Source organism: Cavia porcellus, unplaced genomic scaffold (assembly GCF_034190915.1).
Source record: "Cavia porcellus strain 051 isolate PalLab524CR breed Dunkin Hartley unplaced genomic scaffold, mCavPor4.1 scaffold_6, whole genome shotgun sequence".
Classification (NCBI taxonomy): domain Eukaryota; kingdom Metazoa; phylum Chordata; class Mammalia; order Rodentia; family Caviidae; genus Cavia; species Cavia porcellus.
In genome coordinates, this window is record NW_026947489.1 from 100,678,576 (window position 1) to 100,697,870 (window position 19,295).

General features: G+C 35.0%; 1 protein-coding gene across 10 annotated transcripts in view; it reads left to right on the top strand.

Moving 5' to 3' along the window:
* The window catches only part of Btbd10 (BTB domain containing 10), a 65,739-nt gene that overhangs the window by 43,791 nt on the left and 2,653 nt on the right, over positions 1–19,295 (top strand). For 9 of the 10 annotated variants that reach the window (XM_063251877.1, XM_063251880.1, XM_023563271.2 and 6 more), the window contains 6 exons: positions 1,330–1,526; positions 3,883–4,165; positions 6,685–6,787; positions 8,178–8,298; positions 11,539–11,736; positions 14,271–14,381. In XM_063251877.1, the coding sequence (XP_063107947.1) occupies positions 1,330–1,526; positions 3,883–4,165; positions 6,685–6,787; positions 8,178–8,298; positions 11,539–11,736; positions 14,271–14,381 (1,013 nt within the window). Of the gene's footprint in view, positions 1–1,329; positions 1,527–3,882; positions 4,166–6,684; positions 6,788–8,177; positions 8,299–11,538; positions 11,737–13,498; positions 14,382–19,295 lie in introns of those variants that run through there. The other variant, XM_063251885.1, reaches the window with a different exon arrangement.

Consider the following 19,295-nt stretch of genomic DNA (forward strand, 5'->3'; position numbering starts at 1 on the left):
TAGGGAGAATTCTCCGGGATAATACTAGAATACTAGATAATACTAGACTACTAGAATTGGGAATACTAGGATTGGAATTCAACCCAGCTATTCCTCTGCTGGGTATTTTTCCAGAAAAATTGAAAAGGTCTTTTTCCAGAAAAATTGAAAAATTGAAAAGGTCACAGTGATATATGTGCACCCATATTCATAGCAGCCCATTTTGTAATAGCTAAGTTTTGGAAACAACCAAGATGCCCATCAACCACAGAGTAGATGAAAAAGATGTGGTATTTTTCTACAATGGAAGATTACTCAGCTATAAAAAGGATGATCTTGAGGCCTTCTAGGCAAATGGGGACAACATGAGGCTATCCCTATTAGTGAAATAAAAATCATATTTATAAATATCACATTTTGTCTCTAGTATACAAAGGTAATAAGAAATACAGCAGCAATAAAACCCAAAATGTGTAATTGCTATTGTAAAAAAAAAAGAGGAAAAGAAAGTATTCTAAAAAATACAACTGCATGTATATTTAAGTGTATAGGATTGTTAACCATATTACTAAGTTTTTGTTGGATAGTTGAGCAGAACTGTTTATAGTCTTGCTGTTTGAATGTCCACTTTGTATGCTTCACTTTTGTAACTTGGACAACTATTTCTAAGAGGACAATATATAATTATCAACTAGAGATTTCTTACTTTTTTTTTGAAATTACATATTGTTTCCACCCTTTTTCTGTTTTTTTTCTTTAAATATAAAAATTCTAGTCCTTGTAGTTTAATTTTTCAGAGAAATGTTTCTCAAAAAATTTTTGTATTCATGTTATTTGAAGGTTTTCAGAATGAGTTGAAGTTAGCATCTTTAACAAAGATACCACTTACTTTGCCCTATCTGTACCTCAGTTTTTCAAGTGTTTAAAAAGCTGATGTTCTTCCTACTATGATGAGGGTAAGCAACAACAATAACTACTACCAGTACTGCTGCTGCTGCTGCTACATGTAACTCAGAAGTCTAGGTTTTAGATTTCTCATCCATAAGAAGCTGAGTTTAAAGATGTGACCCTCACACAGTATTCCAGAATTTATACAGCCTACAAGTGTGAGATAAATCAGACTTCAGAATTGGAGAGTAAGCCTAGTACAGGGGCAGTATTATATAGCCAGTGAGGTTTATCTGAGGTATATTCATTGATACTAGAATTGGAAAATAACATTTGACTTTTGTGCTTAAAATACGAATATTTCATGTTGAATTTTTCTTAAGCATTTTGTATTTTTCTTAAAAGTATTTTCTGACCTTATTTTTCTGCTTTTATGGTTAATTTTTTTTTCTGTCTTACTAGTGCTTCTTCACGTGTTGCTAAAGGAGGAGTGGACAACACCAAAATGAGTCTGCATGGTGCTAGTGGGGGACATGAGAGATCAAGAGACAGGCGAAGGTCAAGTGACAGATCACGAGATTCATCACATGAAAGAACAGAATCGCAGCTAACTCCGTGCATTAGAAATGTTACTTCTCCAACACGGCAGCACCATGTTGGTATGTAAAATTGGCTTTCTCACTAGTTCACAGAAGCAGGCAGAGGCGCTGAATTGTGTCTTAGTACCTAAAGAGTATGTTAGGTATGGTGGCTCACGCCTGTAATCCCAGCACCCAGGAGGCTGAGGTGGGAGGATCGTTGCGAGTTGGAGACCAGCCTGGGCTACAAAGTAAGCTCAAGGCCAGCCTGAACTGCATAGTGAGACCCTGTCTCAAAAAGACAAAAAAAAAAAAAAAAGTAAAATTAGCTTCTTCTAGTCATTTGTTTTTATTTTAGCTGAACTTGTTTCTTACTGTGAAAAAAAATCTTATTAAATGGAATTTGATGTGAATGTTTTAAGTCTAGGGAAGTCTTAAAAAGGAAGGAGCTTGAAATGCTGTTGGGATTGTGAGATAAATTTTTACAAAATTTCTAGTCAATTGTTATATGAGTTTTTTATGAAATTTATAGTAATTAGTGATAGGAATCTAATAAAGCTGACAAAGTTAAAGCATAGCATCATGAAGTTATTCTAAATTTTTACAATGTCTCAAGTATTAAAAAGGAAAGGTGAAAGGGAACTGCGAAGTATTTTGTATTTTTAGTAATTAGTTCAGGTTTTTTCCTCCTTCCTACTCATTACTATAAATGAATATTATTATTGCAGATGAATACATTGTGTGAATGTAAAGTACAGTACCAGTCTAAAGCAGATATGGCTAAGCAATGTGAGCTTGCTCATTTTCATTTTCATCTAGGAAAAGCAATTTGATTTGCCTTGGTGGTGAATATATAGTGTAGTGGTAGAGTGTACTTTGCATGTGCACAGGCTTAAGTTTAATCCTCAGCACCTGGAAAAGTACCCCAAAGTGTGGTTAGGCTGAGCATGGCTCAGTGGTAGAATACCAGTGTAGAGTACTTAAGACCCTAGTTTCAGTCCCAGCACACACACACACACACACACACACACACACACTTTAACTATATAAGATAGTTTCTGATAGTCTGTTGTAAATCAAAATTATTCATATTGGGGTCTAATTATGCAGAGAAGGTACTAATATCAAAGTGGGTCCTGGAAGATAGACTACTGTTAATAAGCCAAAAATTAGCAGAAGTTATAATAAGTTTACAATTTGTTATATGTAGAACTCAGTGTCTAAGAACAGGATAACAAAATGTAATAAATTATTTTATTTAGCAAGTTTCGTTTTGAGGATGCTATCAGATTATAGAAACAGGCAATAAAAGGTGTCAGAGTATCTCTGGAGACAAACCTAATTATACAATCAGTAACACTGTACAGAGTGTTCTAAGTAGCCTGAGTCATGGAACAATTTGGCAAAAGCTAAGGAAACTGATGAGATGGAGGTACGTTTTTTAGGTCACCTTTAAAGTTAAGGAATCTAGCCTCTAAATAAAACTTACCACACAATCTTAGTTTCTGTTTCCTGTTGTAATATTGGAGCATTGAAAGAAAATTTTCTGATTTCTACATTTTATACTTTGGAAATTATAGGCGATAGTTAAGAATCCAATAAAATGTATGGTGTTGCTTTATTCTGTGAAGTGAAAATAAAAGAAATCAGTGTATCATCAGCTGCAAAACCACTTTATTTGGTAGCCACATAAAGGCATTTGAAAAAATACTTTTTACTGTCCTTAGTGAATTTTTTTCTTTCCTCTTAGATCTTTCTTTTGTGATAAAATTCTGGCTTTACAGTGCCTTCATTAACATAAAGAGATTCCTAATTTTGTACTTTATGTTCTCAGAACAGTTCTATCCCTTTTAGGAATTGGGACAGTTTATAGTGATATTCTTAACTAATTTTTGTCTAATTTTCAATGTGTATTTATTTGACTTATAAAAATACTCAGTTTGTGTGTTTATGTACTTCTAAGTGGAGCAGTAATATAAAAGTTAATTTTAATGTTATTCTGGGTAAAAAGTAATTATATATCTTTTTTAAAGGCTACAAAAAGTTTTAGGAAACATTTTCATGTTTTGAGTTTATTCTTGGGGAATAAATGTAATGTTTGTAATGTTAATTGAAATTAAAAAGTAGGAATGCTGAGATTTGAAACAACTTTTTTAAATCTACTTTTTTTTGGGGGGGGGTACCAGGAATTGAACTTAAGACCTTGCACTTGCGAGGCAGGTGCTTTTGCTTCTGCGCTATATCTTCAGGCAGAATCTAGTATTTTAAAAGATTATTACAGATCACCAAGGATTTAGCTCAGTGGCATAAGCGCCTGCCTGCAAGCGCACAGTCACGAGTTCGATCCCTAAGTACCAAAAAAAAAAAAAAAAAAAAAGATATTACAGATCTTAAAGTTTAAAAAGAAAATTGACAAACTTTAACATCTTTATTTCAGAAAGAGAAAAAGATCACAGTTCCTCTCGTCCAAGCAGTCCTCGTCCACAAAAAGCCTCTCCGAATGGTTCATTTAGCAGTGCTGGGAACAGCAGAAACAGTAGTCAGTCAAGCTCAGACGGTAGCTGTAAGACACCTGGGGAGATGGTATTTGTATATGAAAATGCAAAAGAAGGTGCTCGGAATATAAGAACGTCAGAACGAGTGACATTAATAGTGGATAACACTAGATTTGTTGTAGACCCATCCATTTTTACTGCACAGCCAAATACAATGTTGGGCAGGTTTGTATTACTGCTTTTATGTTGCTAATTACAAAGCATTTTCTCACAGCCTTTATTTTCTGATTTAAGTTTTACAGTGGTTCTCTGTTGTAGTGTTGTGTTCCCATTTTGTAGATGAAAGAGCAGAATTTTGGAAGTTAAATTACTTGCCCCTGTCAGTACAATTAGAACATTGTAGAGCAAAAGGTTAAACGTGATATTATTTCCAGTGTTCTCTGCAGTACAAGTAGGAACAGAACACATATTACATATTAAAGTTAGGTATTGAAAAATCTGTACAGATCGAGACCATAGGTTGAATTTAACCAGGTGAACTTAGCAGTCATGTTGATCTCTCAAACGTAGCCACCAGATACAGAAAATATCAACATTGTTTATGAAAAAAATAGTTTGGTTAGCTAATGTGAGCTTGAGTTGTCAGTTTGATGTGTATACTTTGAGAGAGGCAAAAGTATCATTAACAAGTGTAGTTAGTAAAATAAAGGAATTAATAGTTATCTTTTGATTTCTTCTGGTAGAAAGTTATAAAGTTTATGGTTATGGGAAACACAATCTACGGACATACAACATAGACTTGATTTTTCAACATGTTTAAAACATGGATCAGATACTTTGTAGTTGTAATCAGATTGTGAATCAGTATTTTTGTAAAATTAAATCAGTATGTTTTTGTGAAATTAAATGAAACTATATGGAAGTAAAATATGGTAGAAGTTCACATGAGGTAAAAATGTGAATTTCTCTAGTTTGCTTATGGATGCCTTTGTCTTGTATGGATGTCTTGGTACCTAATTTGTTAATGTCTTAATATACAATAAATGATAACATTGTCATACTCCATAGGGGAAAACTACTGATGGAAGCTATTAGGAGGATGACTTGACGTTTCCAATAATACTCTCACATATGATTTTTTTTTTGGTACTGGAGATCAAACTCACAACCTCGTGTTGCCAGGCAGGCACTTGTACTGCTGAACTAAATCCCCAACCCTTTTTTTTTTTATTGTCGGGGGGTGGGGTGGTAATTTTTTTTTTTTCCACATACAATTTAAAACAGTTAAATTGATATTTGAAATTTTGCTTTAGCTGGTTTTAAGATTAAGTGTTCATATTGATCAGAAAAGAAAAACTTTCCCTTTTGGTGAAAATTTCAAGCATTTGAGGAAATTGCATAACATTTGATTCTTGAATGACTTTTTTTTAATCAGTAAGAGCCTCTTTTCATGTTAGTCAACTTACACATATCTTTGGGGATGAAAATTAATATTCATAGGATCTGAAAAGCAGTTGGCATTCTTTTGGAAACTGAAATGAAAAAGCTTTGTTTTTACTGGGTTTCTGTGTTACAACAAAAGTAGAGACTATTTAAATTAGGAGACTGTTGAATAAAATACTTAGATCAGCCATGTTTACTTTAGCAGTAATGGTACCATTGGATTTAGAGGTTCAACTTTCTTTAATTCTGATTTTATAATTTTCTTCAGAGTACTGTTGTAAGCTTTAATTTCATTGAAAAAGCGTATTTTGCAAATAATCTCTTTTCTGTTACTGCTGTTATAGAGCCTACAACTTGAAAAAATATAATCCATTTGTATTTTATTTTTACACTTGAACCCAGGGCCTTCACACTTGAGTCACATCTTCAACTGTTTGTTTACGTGTTTGTTCAGACAAGGTCTCACTGTGTCACTTAAGTTGCCTAGACTGGGCTAAAACTTGTGATTCTTCTGCTTTAGTCTCCCACGCTGCTGGGATTAAAGATATTACAGCCATCCCAGTTTATATTTTTCTTATATAGTAATTAGTATTGAGATTTTTATTCATTTCTTTGAAATTTTAATTTTCTTCTTTACTTCTCCATTCTTGTGTATCCTAGCATTTGATTGATTGTTTTTCAATTGTATAATGCAAGTCTATGAATTTTGAGTAGAATATCTTATATTTATAATGGATTATGAGCATAAAACAACCTAACTGGCTTACTTTTTCCCAGTTTAGTTTGTTGCATATGCTATTAAAGCACTGACTTTACAATGAAAACAAGTTCTGAGGAAAATGTATATTGAAGACAAGTTTTAAGGAAAAGAGAATAGATAACATACTTTCTTTTCTTTCTCAGATAAAAATCACCTTTTGTCCAAAAATGATTGTTGTTTTCTTTTTTCCTCCTGAGGAGTTGGAAAGTGCTTTTGCTCAACTTTGTCATTTAATTTTATCATGGCTTAGTGATCCATACTAGTATTCTTTCCTAACAAAAAGAAACTTTTTTTTGTAATGCTGGGAACTGAACCCATGTCCTCACACATGCTAAAGAAGCATTTTACCTGTGGTCTACATCCTCAGCCCTCTCCCCCAGTAATTTTAATATGCCTTCATTTCTTTATAACATTTGCCAGGATAAATTTCTCATAAAAATTCTTAAACTAAATTATATAATTTGGTGCTTGGATTATCACTCTTTTTCACTTTTGAAGGAAGTAGTCTGTTGATGTGTGTTTTAATTATCTACTACCACAGGATGTTTGGGTCTGGCCGAGAACATAACTTTACACGTCCCAATGAGAAAGGAGAGTATGAGGTGGCAGAAGGAATCGGTTCTACTGTATTTCGAGCTATTCTGGTAGGTGTTTGTTTTGTACATGTATCAACTTAATCATAAGACCCTCCCTTGGTAAGTACTTTGCTTGGAGGCAGGGTTCTGTTTGGATATCTCTTTGGACACTATTTCATATGTATTTTAGTACTTAATATGATATAAACAAATGAGTTTTTTAACCTTCTTGCCATAAGATTAAGACTTGTTTCTTAGGACTGCATAGGCATTTCTTTCAAGTATTTAGTAACATGTCTAGAGTCATGTTACTTCTCTCTTAATTTTTTTTTAAATACATTATGCTAAGTGAGAATGCATGTGGTTACTTGAACCATATCTTTGTTGCTCTAGATAAGACCAGCTAGGTCTAACCATGTGGAAACATGAACACTTGAAAATTGTGCAGAAAAGGTACTTTTTAACATCTTTAGTTTTAAACCTTTTTTTTAAAAGTTTTTTTAACTTTGTTTTGAGGATTATCTGAATTAGTATTACAGAGTCCCTCATTATTTCAAGCCATTAATAAAGATTTTATTTGTAGAGTATGGAGTCTGAAAATATAGTTTATTAGAGTTTTAGGGGAAAACAAGGAACATTTGAGACAGAAAGTGAACAGGAAAAGTAGTTGCTCTGACCAGGATGTTGGTACTTACCTAAGTACCAGAAGACGTTTACCTCCATTGACACCACAATCCTAGAAATTGTGTTAGTGATTCCTGTAGTTCTAAACCTCAAAAAGCTTAAGACTGGCATTAATTTGGTGGGAAGCTTCCCATTATGGAGTTGACACAAAGAATGTCTATAATGTATGTGGCTGTGGAACGCTTTTGTGTGATCCTAGGCTCAGTCCTGACAATTTTGTAAGTAGATTTGTACATAGTAGTATTAATTGTAATGATATGGAAACACCAAAGGATAATACTTAGAAGAATGTCTAATGTGTATGTTTTATGTATCTTGACACTTAGCTATGACCTTACAATCTTTATTAAAAATATTAAATTTTGTTAGATTTTCTAGGTAATATTTAAGCTTAATATTTCCTATCTTACTCTTTAAAAGAACTTTAACATTTTATGTAGTTGTGTAGAAAAAATAACTTGTGTAGGAAAATCGTAAGAATTGATATAATGTAGAGAGCAGAGGAATGAGATGGTGGGAAGAGCTAGGTCTAATCATCTAACTCTGCTGTTAAATAATTGTCTGGATAAGTTGGTGAATCCATCTAGACCTGAATTATCCTCGTGAGTAAAATTAAAACATTGTTTGATGAACTGAGATTCCAGTAAATTTAAAATTTCATAATTCAGACATGTCAGAGCCTCTACTATTTTTGAAAATGCTACCAGCTCAGCATTGAAGTTTTAGCTGCCTTCACTTCAGGTATTTTATGCATTTTTTGACTTGTATTTTTCAGGATTACTATAAGACAGGAATAATTCGTTGTCCTGATGGCATATCAATTCCTGAGCTAAGAGAAGCATGTGATTATCTCTGTATCTCTTTTGAATACAGTACTATTAAATGTAGAGATCTCAGTAAGTATGCTGTTTTATGTCTAAGTGGTTTCTAGAATTGCAATAGATTGGAATGCAAAGTCTGAAAGTATGCTATTTAGTAAGACTTCAAATATTTAATTGAATTATAGTACATTGTTGAACAATGGAGATTATGGAAGTCTGTAGATTTCTGTGTTTTCCAACTTTAATATTTTATTTTTTATGAACTTTCCTGGAGTTCCTCCTTAATTATTTCCTTTTTTGTGGAGGTCGGGGGACCAAGAAACTCATGCATGCCAGGCTGGCACCATGCTGCTGAGCTACCTCCCTAAGCCCTACCTCCTTGATTATTTCTTATACCCTTTGTTAACCAGTCTGTATTTCTTCTTTTGAGAGCTTTGACTTTGGTCAAGTATGACTTGACTTCATTCTTCAGATCATATCAACTAAAATTTGTAGTAGCTTGATATTACTATGTGAAATAATATCCTGAGTATTATGGGAGATACTAATAATTCTCATAAATGGTTTTATAGATCAAATTGATTCACTAACCCAGATAGATAGATAGATAGATAGATATTGATATTGATATATGTTGTTAAAGTGGAATGTTAGTATTATGCCTTCTCAAATATTGGTATGTTAGAAACCCTGTGCATTCTAAGTTTTTAAAGCATTTATGTTAAATATAACCCTCTTTTCCTTGTTTTTAATTTTGACCTAACTCCAAGTCTGTTCCTAGTTGTCCCTGTTGTTTTGGCCAAACAGACTTTAAATTCTCCATTAAAAAGTCAGTATAACAAAGAAATAGGTCTATCTGTGAGTATATTTCTCTGTAAATGATATTTAAAAATTTAAAGTCAGCTGGGTGTGATGGAGCATGCCTTCAGTCCTGGCATTTGGGAGGCTGACGCAGAAGAGTATCTTAAGTTTGAGGCCAGACTGGGCTACACTGTGAGCGCACAGCTAGCCTGGGCTACGTGAGACCCTCAGAATCAACAGCAAACACTAGACAGTTTCAACTCCAGTAGTTGGACAGTTGAAGGATCCTCCTATAAATATGAAAAAAGTTGCTTTTTTTCACATCTTAAAAAATAGCTTTAAATTTTATATAACTGGATGTTGAGTTTGGTAATTCTGATTAAAAAGTACTAGAATTTCTTACACATGATAGGAATTTTAGATCTGCAACCCTTTAGATTTACTTTCATTATTGAATTTTTTTGTTATGTAAAGTCTTTATGTAAAATATGATTTTCCTAGTCTGCTAAATTTTTAAATAATATTTAGAATTGTTTTTAGATTATGTAACTGAAAATTGAGAGATTCTTAAAGACCTTTTTTTTTTGGTACTGGGAATCAGACTCAAGACCTTGCACTCACCAGGTAAGTGCTTATGTTGCTGAGCTATAGCCCCAGCTCTCAAAAAGTTTATTAAAAAAAAATACATAATATATATATAATATATATTATAATATATTATATATATATATCCAAAAAAATTGAAGCTAGATTCAAACTTTTATTTTGTTTTGTTTTTGTTTTAATTTTTTTTTTGGTTGGTGTTGAGGATCCATCCCAGGGCCTTGGTCATCATAGGCAAAGTCCTCTACTGACCTATATCACCAGCCTTATCCAAACTTGCAGAGAGAGGTCAGAAGAAGAGCCTGTCTTGAGTTGCTGAGTGGAATTTGCTCATTTATTCTCTTTTTTTTCTCCCCAGCTGTTACTTTCATTCCTGCACTTTATACCTTTCTTTGTATGTGGTGCCTGGCACATTGTAAGGAGGCACTAAACTCCTTTGCCGAGTTAGTAAATGATTTCATTCCTCTCTTGAACTTCTTTTTTATTGTTGTTGTTGGTTCTTTGTGTTTTTTGACGAAGTAGCACAAATGGCCTTGTGTAGTCTCTTGAATTTTATAGGACCCTATTACATTCTCTGTTGTCAGCATTTACTTCCTCTCTATATGTATGTATATGTGTGTATTTCTCAGGCACTAACAAACTTAGATCTGACACATTCTAGCCACTTAAAACTTCAAATTTTTCATTAGTATTTTTTGAGGTTTTTTTTTTAGAAGAATTAGTGTATTTACTATACTGACTCCTCTAAATGTTGGCTTGCCAGTTATTCACATATCTTGTCTTTTTGGTAGAGTTTTGTCATTTCTTCATATAATTTCTGCACTAATATTATTTATTTTGATTTTTTGCACTTTTGTTATTGTGTAAAATACATTTAAAAATTTTTTAGTGCTAGTATATGAGAAAGTTTATATATTTGACTTTCACCATTATATTGGTCAGTTTTTTGTTTCGATGATGTAATTCTTGACATAAACAGCTTAAAGGAGGGATGGTTTATTTTGGCTAAGTTTCAGAGGTTCCCATTCTGGTCAGCTTAGTGCTAGGCCTGTGTTGAGGCAGAAACATGGCGGAGGAAAGCAGCTCACCTGATGGCAGTCAGGAAGCCGAACGGAACCTGAGAGAGGGGAGGGACCGAGGACAACAGCTAGCTTCCAAAGGCATGCCCCGGGGACCCAGTTCCTCCAACAGAGTGCCGCCTCCCACTGGGGCTGGGGATTTAATTTTGCTCAGCAGCATAAACACCTGCCTTGCAAGCTCGCAGTCATGAGTTCGATCCCTGGTGCCAAAAAAAAGGACTCATTCAGCTGTGGATTCGTCTTTGTGTTAATCTGTTTGAGATCAGCTCCCCAAGCATTAGTCGCCTCTCTAGGCCCCCTCTGAATATTGCTGCTTTTGGGATTAGGCTTTCAATATGTGACTCTTCAGGGAACACTTCATGTTTCAACCGTAATCGCCACCTCACCAAGTCCTGTTTGTTTCTAATAGTCTTCCAGTTGATGATTGTATATTATTAGATCCCCTTGTGAGTAAGGTTTTTTTCAGTTTGTTTTTTACTATTAGGTTGGTTAGAGGATTTTGAACAATGTTAAATTTATTGGTACTTCTGTCAGCCCTGTTTAAAGGCATTTCCTTTAGGTTTAGCTTTGAAGTCACCTGTGGCTCTTCCTTTAGGTCTTTTCCTTATAGTTCTCTTACTTGTTATCTGATTCTTCATCCCCTGAATATGGTTATTCTTTGGTGTCTGTGGCTTCCTCTGATAGTTTAGTGACGAAGTAAGACCAGCATATCAGGTGTAGTGTCCCGAACAGATGACAAGTAATCTGGTGGGGTTTTATTTGTGCCTTGTTTCTGATTTTTACTTATCAACTATCCTAAAAAATCAAGATATTTTTATGGGTTTCATTCCAGGTGCCCTGATGCATGAGTTGTCCAATGATGGTGCTCGTAGACAATTTGAATTTTATCTGGAAGAAATGATCCTCCCTCTTATGGTAGCTAGTGCCCAGAGTGGGGAACGAGAATGCCATATAGTGGTGCTTACAGATGACGATGTAGTTGACTGGGACGAAGAGTATCCACCACAGATGGGAGAAGAATATTCACAAAGTAAGTAGTGTGGCATATCTTCTCTTTCCTTAGTCATCACATTGTCTTTTTAAAATAATGTTCGTTGAAGGACAGGTTTTGTAAAGCAAGTACACTGCACCAGGGATCAGCAAACTAGTTTGTGAGTCAAATCCATTCTGCTGCCTGTTTTTATAAAAAAGTCTTATGTATTGCCTATGGCTGCTTTCATGTTATCATGGCAGAGTACTGCAACAGAAACTGCATGGCTAGCAAAGCCCAAAGTATTTTCTGTTCAGCCTTGTACAGAAAGCGTGTCCACCTGTCACGCACAGAAGCAGTTTGCTCTTGGTTGATTTTCTGAGGGTAACTTTAAATTTAAAATTTTTTAAAAAATAGCATATGTGTTCCTAGAAGAGACAGTGGCCCTTCACAAATTCTAGAATTTTATTTTTGTGTTTCTCACCATCCCATACCAGCATGTCTTGATCAGCATTGAAGTTTTTCTCATTCCATTTCCAAACTTTTACAGCTAGTAGAGTCATTTGATTCTTTTGTTTAAAAATCTGTAGTATGTTCTTCTTTTTTTTTTTTTTTTTTTTGGTACTGGAGATCAAACTCACAACCTCGCACTTGCCAGGCAGGCACTTACGCTGCTGAGCTAAATCCCTGGCAGTATGTTCTTCTTGATGAACTCAATATTAACATTTTTGAGCAGTTTCAAAAATGGAAAAGAGTTGAAAGAATGGCTGAAGAAGGTTTGGATAGTAGCTTTAGCTTCTTGTTCTGTAAAATCTAGTCTGTTGACCAAGGATTAAAGTTAATTATGAGATATAGAATCGCTTTTAATCTTATTTTCCCATTTTACATACCCTTTTCTAAAAATGAAACCAAAAAAACTGACTCCAAATGATATTCTTGTTGACTTTTTAAGACAAGGTTTCATTATGCAGTTCAGGCTGCTCTGGAGCTCACTTTGTAGCCTTAGCCTTCTGCATGCTGGGATTACAGGTGTGTGTCACCATGCCTGGCTCTCTTGTTGACTTTTAAAGAGATTCCCTACAAGTTATTTTAATATAAGTTATAGTGGCATCTTTCAGAGTTGACACAGACATACTTCTTTTACATTATATACTGAGGTGTTACAGTATCTCTCGTGGATAATCATAGTAGGTATTTCTCTTGCCATTTCCTCAACCTTGAGTTCTTTCCTGACAGTGGTTTTCTAATATGTGGAATAAAAGGTTGCACAAAACACAGGAAAAATGAGATTAATAAAAATAAAAAATATGCAAAATTATTTTCTGTTGGGAAAGTGGAATGGACTTAATTATATTCTAATTTTTGAAACAATTGACTCCAAGAGCGTAGGGCTAACCCTAGAGTGTAGAAAATGAGATTATAGAGACAAAGGGATTATAACATGTCTAGGCTTTTCTTTTCCACTGGTAAGGTTTCCATTTATATTTTTTCTTGTTTTTTGTCATAAGCTTCAAGCTTAAAAGGACTGAAATGCATTTTTACTTAATTTGTCTGTTTCATTTTATGCCAAGATATTCCAACCTAAAGAAGATACACTTGAGGACATAGAGATTATTTATGATGCCTTAAACATTTCTTTGTCCTTCCTGAGTTGTCAAAAAAAAAATCTTTATCTTAAAATATCTGTAATCTGAGAGATTTAGTAGCAAACACAGATTTATTCCATGAGTAGAATTTGTATGCGTATATTCCTTTATTGGCTCTTAAACCAGCAGGTTTGGTTTGTGAGTATGTTTTTCTTTTTTTGAAAAAACCTCTACAGTTCACCTTTTAAGGGACATTACTCCACCTGAAAGAGAGAAGGCGAGGAAGGTCCATCATTCTAACTCCCTGAAGTTCCCAGCACATTTGGAAGACTCAACCTGTTGTCAGTGGAATGTCTGTCCTTTGCAAAGCCAGTTTGCTCTAAACAGACTAACCTCGGCAGAACACGCTCGAATCTGCCATTTTTAACATCAGTATTAAGCGGGGCTGTTCGCCTGAATGGAAAAGAGTTTGTGGGGAGGGTCGTTGCCTTATGGGGGATTATTAATAGTTGCTCAATCCATGAAAAGTAAAATGTAACTGTTTTGTTCATCTTTGATAAGGCAGCTGTTTCCCTCTCTAGATTAGGCCTTGTAGGCATCTTTGCAAAGTCCTTTACTTTGCTGGTTTGATAATGATGAGTAATTGACAGCTTCTTTTGATTCTCTTATTCAAAACTTGGGACAGATCCCATTCCAATTAAGTACGTATCTGATGGATTTGTCAGAAAGAAATTCTTCCTGTATCTTTCAGAAAGAGATTCTTCCAATGGATTGGGTTACCTGATTAGTTATCACAGCTTTTCTTGTTTCCACTTGAGTAGACATTTGCTTCTACATTAACTGTACTGAATGTTGTCCTGTCATGTTGGCTAGTCCTTCTGTGGCATTAGTGCATCTGTTATTTGGGCTTTTAGGGCTGTCAGGCTCCTTTCATGATCAAGATGGATTTAAGTTCATCTCTAAGTACTTTGGTTTTAATATGAAGTGTTTTTGTCTTTTTGTTTCCAGTTATTTATAGCACAAAATTGTATAGATTTTTCAAGTACATCGAAAACAGAGATGTGGCCAAATCAGTTTTGAAGGAGAGGGGTCTTAAGAAAATTAGATTGGGAATAGAAGGTAAGACATTTTCATTATTTATAGTGTTAATTTTCTTTTGAAAAAAAGATTAAAAATTAGGTTCTATTTACAAAATAGTTCAATTAGTTTGAGAAAAATTCTAATAAACAGTAAATGTGTATGTAGAAAATGAATCGTAATGTAAATGAACTTTCTTCTGAGAACAAAGCTATTAGAAAGGATTTATTCCATAAGATTCCCGGGTGATACCAGGATATGATTTTGTCTTTTCTGCCATAGCTTGCTGTTTCACTTTTGACATTCCCTGTGGTGTGTGTGGCCATGCATATGTACATTACCATGAAACTGACAAGACTTTTTGTCTGTAGTAATCTTTGAAACCCAGTAAAATTAAAAACTGCTTTTTAAAAATTAATGTAGAAGCAATACTAGTGTCTTACTGGTTGGTGTCTTAATACTAGCTTATTTTCAAGTTAAATGCAAATTATAAAACTTCTTTCTGTTACTTAAATGCATATATTTTAGGTAGCTTTTTACATTATGACCTAAATAAATTTTCTTTATACCTTATCAAAGGCCTCTTTTGTTTTGTTCTGCATAAAAAGGAATAGTGTAAAAGTTAGGCTCTGGCACAGATTGTTTATGTTCAAATGCTGTGACTTAAAGGACATATACGCACTGTGCCTCAGCTTCTTCACCTACAATGGAAGCATGAATCCATTTATAAGGTTATTTGAGGATAGAATGAGTTAATACATAAAAAGCACTTAAAACAGGACCTGGCACCAGTAAATTATCCGTATGTGTCATGATGATAATGAAGATAATAGAGTTGATCAAAAAGCCTGGTTGAGCCGCTGGAGAGCATAGTAATGGGCTACTGAGACATACTGAAAGAATTACTAGAAGCAGAGTTTTTGTGGGAAGGTGATTTTGGGCTTACAAACTAGTGGAATTACTGACACTTGAGATTTGTCAGTGCTTGTGTTTACCCATCACTTTGTGCTCTGCTGCTTGATTTCAAAGCTACAAAGAAGGTTGCTTTATGTTGGGAAGATGGGGAAGGCCTGTCTGAAGAGAAGGGATGGTTACAGGCAGAGAAAACAGCAGGTCGGAGGTTTTGGTAGGAATGAACTTAATGTTTTTGAGGTATAGAAAACACAAAAGTGACTAGAATTGTACAGGAGAGGAGATTTGAAGCAATATATTGATATGAGTGTTGGTAGGAGAAATAGTTTTGGGTCATGAGATGCAGGATTTTTTATAGGTCATAGTGAGGAGTATCTTAAAGTAAAGCATCCAGACATTCTGAGCATCAGTTTCTGTATCTGTTAGGGGCTGTGATGCTCTGTATCTTGCAGGATGATTGCGATGATCTAATGATGTTTGCTGGAAATTACCCTTTTCCCGCTTTATTTTCTTTTTCTCTTTACACAATTACTGTTACCTATGCTTCACATGCTTTGGAACATTGGAATGCCTGTGAAGTCCCTCCTCAGACCAATGGACTGTATAATACTGTTCCTTCAGCTGTAGGCTGTGAACTCCATGAGAGAAGTCAAGTTGGATATTGCATACCTAACACATGGCCTGGTGCTTAGTGTAAGGGGTTCTCGGGTAGTGAATAAATGATTTATACAAAAACTATGTAAATTTGTTACTGAAAGTGAGAGCTCCCTTCTCTGTTGGAAAGGAATAATAGCAGTGCTCTAAGCATTTGAATTAAACTCAAGTTTTAAGGACCTAGTGGTAAGTAGGTTAATACTTAATGATAAGGTTAATACCCAATTAATCATTTTAATAGTACATTAGATATCATATTGCATTTCCACATATTTTTCTAAAAACATTTTATCTCACTAAACAAAATCAGTTCCTTAACAACAATCAGTCCACATTAAAATTTCCCTTCCCTAGAAATGTCTTTTTAGCTGGTCTCTGCAAAACAGTTTCCAATCCAGGACCACAATTGATAACTGTTATATTAGACCTTTCAGTTGTGAGTAGTTTTTGATATTCTGTTAAAGAGTTTGTGGTAGTTGTCCTGCTGCTGCATTTGCCCTACTGCTTCTGTGTTGTCCTTCAGTTTATTCTTCTAACTTCTGCAATTCCTATAAATTGTAAGTACTTGTAAAGACATAGTGTGTGGCAGCCTCATTCCTCTATTATAAAATTAAGTTCTTGCTGTGATATTATTTTGACACCATATGAATGTTAATCTCCCACTGGCTGTGGAAGTGCATGCCTGTAATCCCAGCACTCAGGAGGCTGAGACAGGAGGATCATGTATTGTGGCCAGTCTGGACTACATAGTAAGACTGTCTTCAAGAAAACAAAAGAATGATCAGCTCCTCACCAACTGTAAGGAAATACTGGTTGATAATTCTTCCCTGTATTGGTAATTTCATTAGTGAAAACAATCGTTTCATAGGAAAACAATTATTTTCTAATTTGTCATTCCATTTACATTTATTAGCATCTTGTAAAGTAGGGATTCCCCCTATCAAATGATGCTGTTTTGGTTACCCAAAATATCACTATTTTTAAGAGGAAGAAACTGAAGCCTTGAAAGATTAAATAGCTTATTAAAGTTTCATTGGAAAGAAATAGCAGAGCTGGAACTTGAATCCAGGTCTCTAATTTCAGAATCTGTGAGTGATTTTGAAGTACTATATAAAAAGGAAATTTTTAAAAAGAGTCAGTGTAAAGCATTTTTTGCCTGACTACTACAAGCTTTGATAAGTTGGTCTTGACTGTGGCAAAGCAATTATTAACCAAGATCTTCTACAGTCTCTTCAATAACTGCATCTAGCTTTGAAGCATTTTTTCCCCAAATAATGTGAGACCACCGTATTTTCTCATCAGTTTTATAAGTTTTTTCTCTTAAAAAGTTAAATAAATAGCTTTTATCCTCATTAAGACATTTCTGAAACCAAAGTAAATAGTGCAGATTTTGAAGTCATTTTGTGACTCCTCTGCCCCGATCCTGTGCCCTTTGCTTTCCCACTTTCAAGGCCCTCCGAGGCCTAATCTTAAAGAGTATTGAGTATTTTCATGAGAGTGAGATTGAGTTGGCAGAGAGAAGGATTGATAGAATATAAGGCTGGAGGGATATTTTAAAAGTATTTAGTTCTGAGATATGATATGGATATTCAGATATTGCTATAGTCAGACCTAGCTAAGGCTATTTACTTAATCAAGATTTTGAGGTTAGTGGGTGTTGTTAAAGTATCTGGAGTGGGTGTGAGAAAGCACAAAAAACTATCATTCTCCAGTTTGTAGTTCCACTGGAAAGCATTTTGGATTTTTGTTTTGTTTTACCTAGTCCTTAGTGGAATGCTGTCAAACTTAGAGGGTTGAATTTTTAAAAATGATTTAAGGCTGTACGGGTTTGCTACTTATTTAGCAGGCCATGTTACATGTGGCCTTACTTCCATCGTAAGGAACCTTGCCTGAACTCACTAGAAAAAAACGCTGAATGTTGTTGAATTGCTCTTGCCGTGGAATACAGACACTTAACACTAGTGAAATGTTTACTTAGATGAGATTGTGAATTATTCTACTCTCTGAATCTGGAGTAGGAATGGCAGGACAAAAGTAGATTTTTTGTGTACTAAAGTTCTGATTTCCCAATTTTGTCCTTTTGGACCTATATGTAAAGCTTTGCTCTTTGTAAAATTTCAACCAACTAAGCTTGAATAAAACCTGCGCTTGCCTTCATGTAATAAAGAGTATAATTTAGAGCTCAGCCTCATGGGAGAGGTCTTAACTTGGCATATGTGCCATGAAGCTCTGTGTTCAATACGCAGAACTGAAAAGACATTTTTTATTTAAAGTTCTTTCTCTTGTGATCCAGGTCTGACTTCTTTTTTTTTTTTTGTCTTTTTCGGTACCGGGGATCAAACGCACGACTGCCTGCTTGCAAGGCAGGCACTTATGCCGCTGAGCTAAATCCCCAGCCCCCCAGGTCTGACTGCTAACATTACCTCTCAGTCTCCTCCTACAGGCCTCTACTTTAGTCATACATTTCTCAGGGTTGCTAAACATACCTTGTATGTTCTTGCCTCTGTAGCTTACGTGTTACCATTCTCTCCTTAGAGTGCTCCTCTCTGCTTACATTGCCCTCCCCGCCTTGCTCATCCATTAACCTCTAGCATGAGGAAGGCTGCTGTTATGTCATTCTGCTTTTGAACTCTCCACACCTCCACCATTGCCTTATCTCCTAAGTACATACATTTGCTACTTGGGGATGTTTTTTTACTTTATGAACAAATTTCATCAGCCCCAATAGATAGTAAACACCTCTAATGATGCAATAGTTGCTGACCCATTACTTGAATCTCAGCAAGGTGAATCTGGAAGGAAAACTTAGATATCCAGGAAGAGGTTGTCACTTGTAACTAACATTCTGGTAGTTCATTCACCCTGCTCAAATGCTAGCTAGACACTGGGGATTCTGAGATAAAGATGCTAGCTTTGCCACATAGGAGCATACTATTTAGATGAGCGAGTCAGATGTACAGAAAGGTAATTACAATTTAGTGTTGTTAGGTATTATTATAAAGGGAGTGCTGTGAAGCATAAGATACAAATCATTAACTCTGTGGGAATCTGAATGCTTTGCTAGAGGAGAAAAGACATTGGAGGTACAGAGGTGTGAGGCCCAGGAGGGCATCAGTGGCAGAATAGGAAATATTATAAAAGCACCAGAGCATACTCAGGAAAAAGTACAAGGTTTAATGTAGCCAGTGTGTTTGAGAGGTTCAGGGCTAGAAGGGAATATGGCATGAGATTGAGGTGGTTAGAATTGGCTTGTGAATAAAACAGTGTGGAGAAATGGTGGGCCTTCCCCTTGAAGCATGAGAAAACATTGATAGTTTTTTTTTTAAGTAGGGATGCAGTATGATTAATTTGCATAGTGACGGTTCTGTGAAGAGGACAGATTTGGACTAT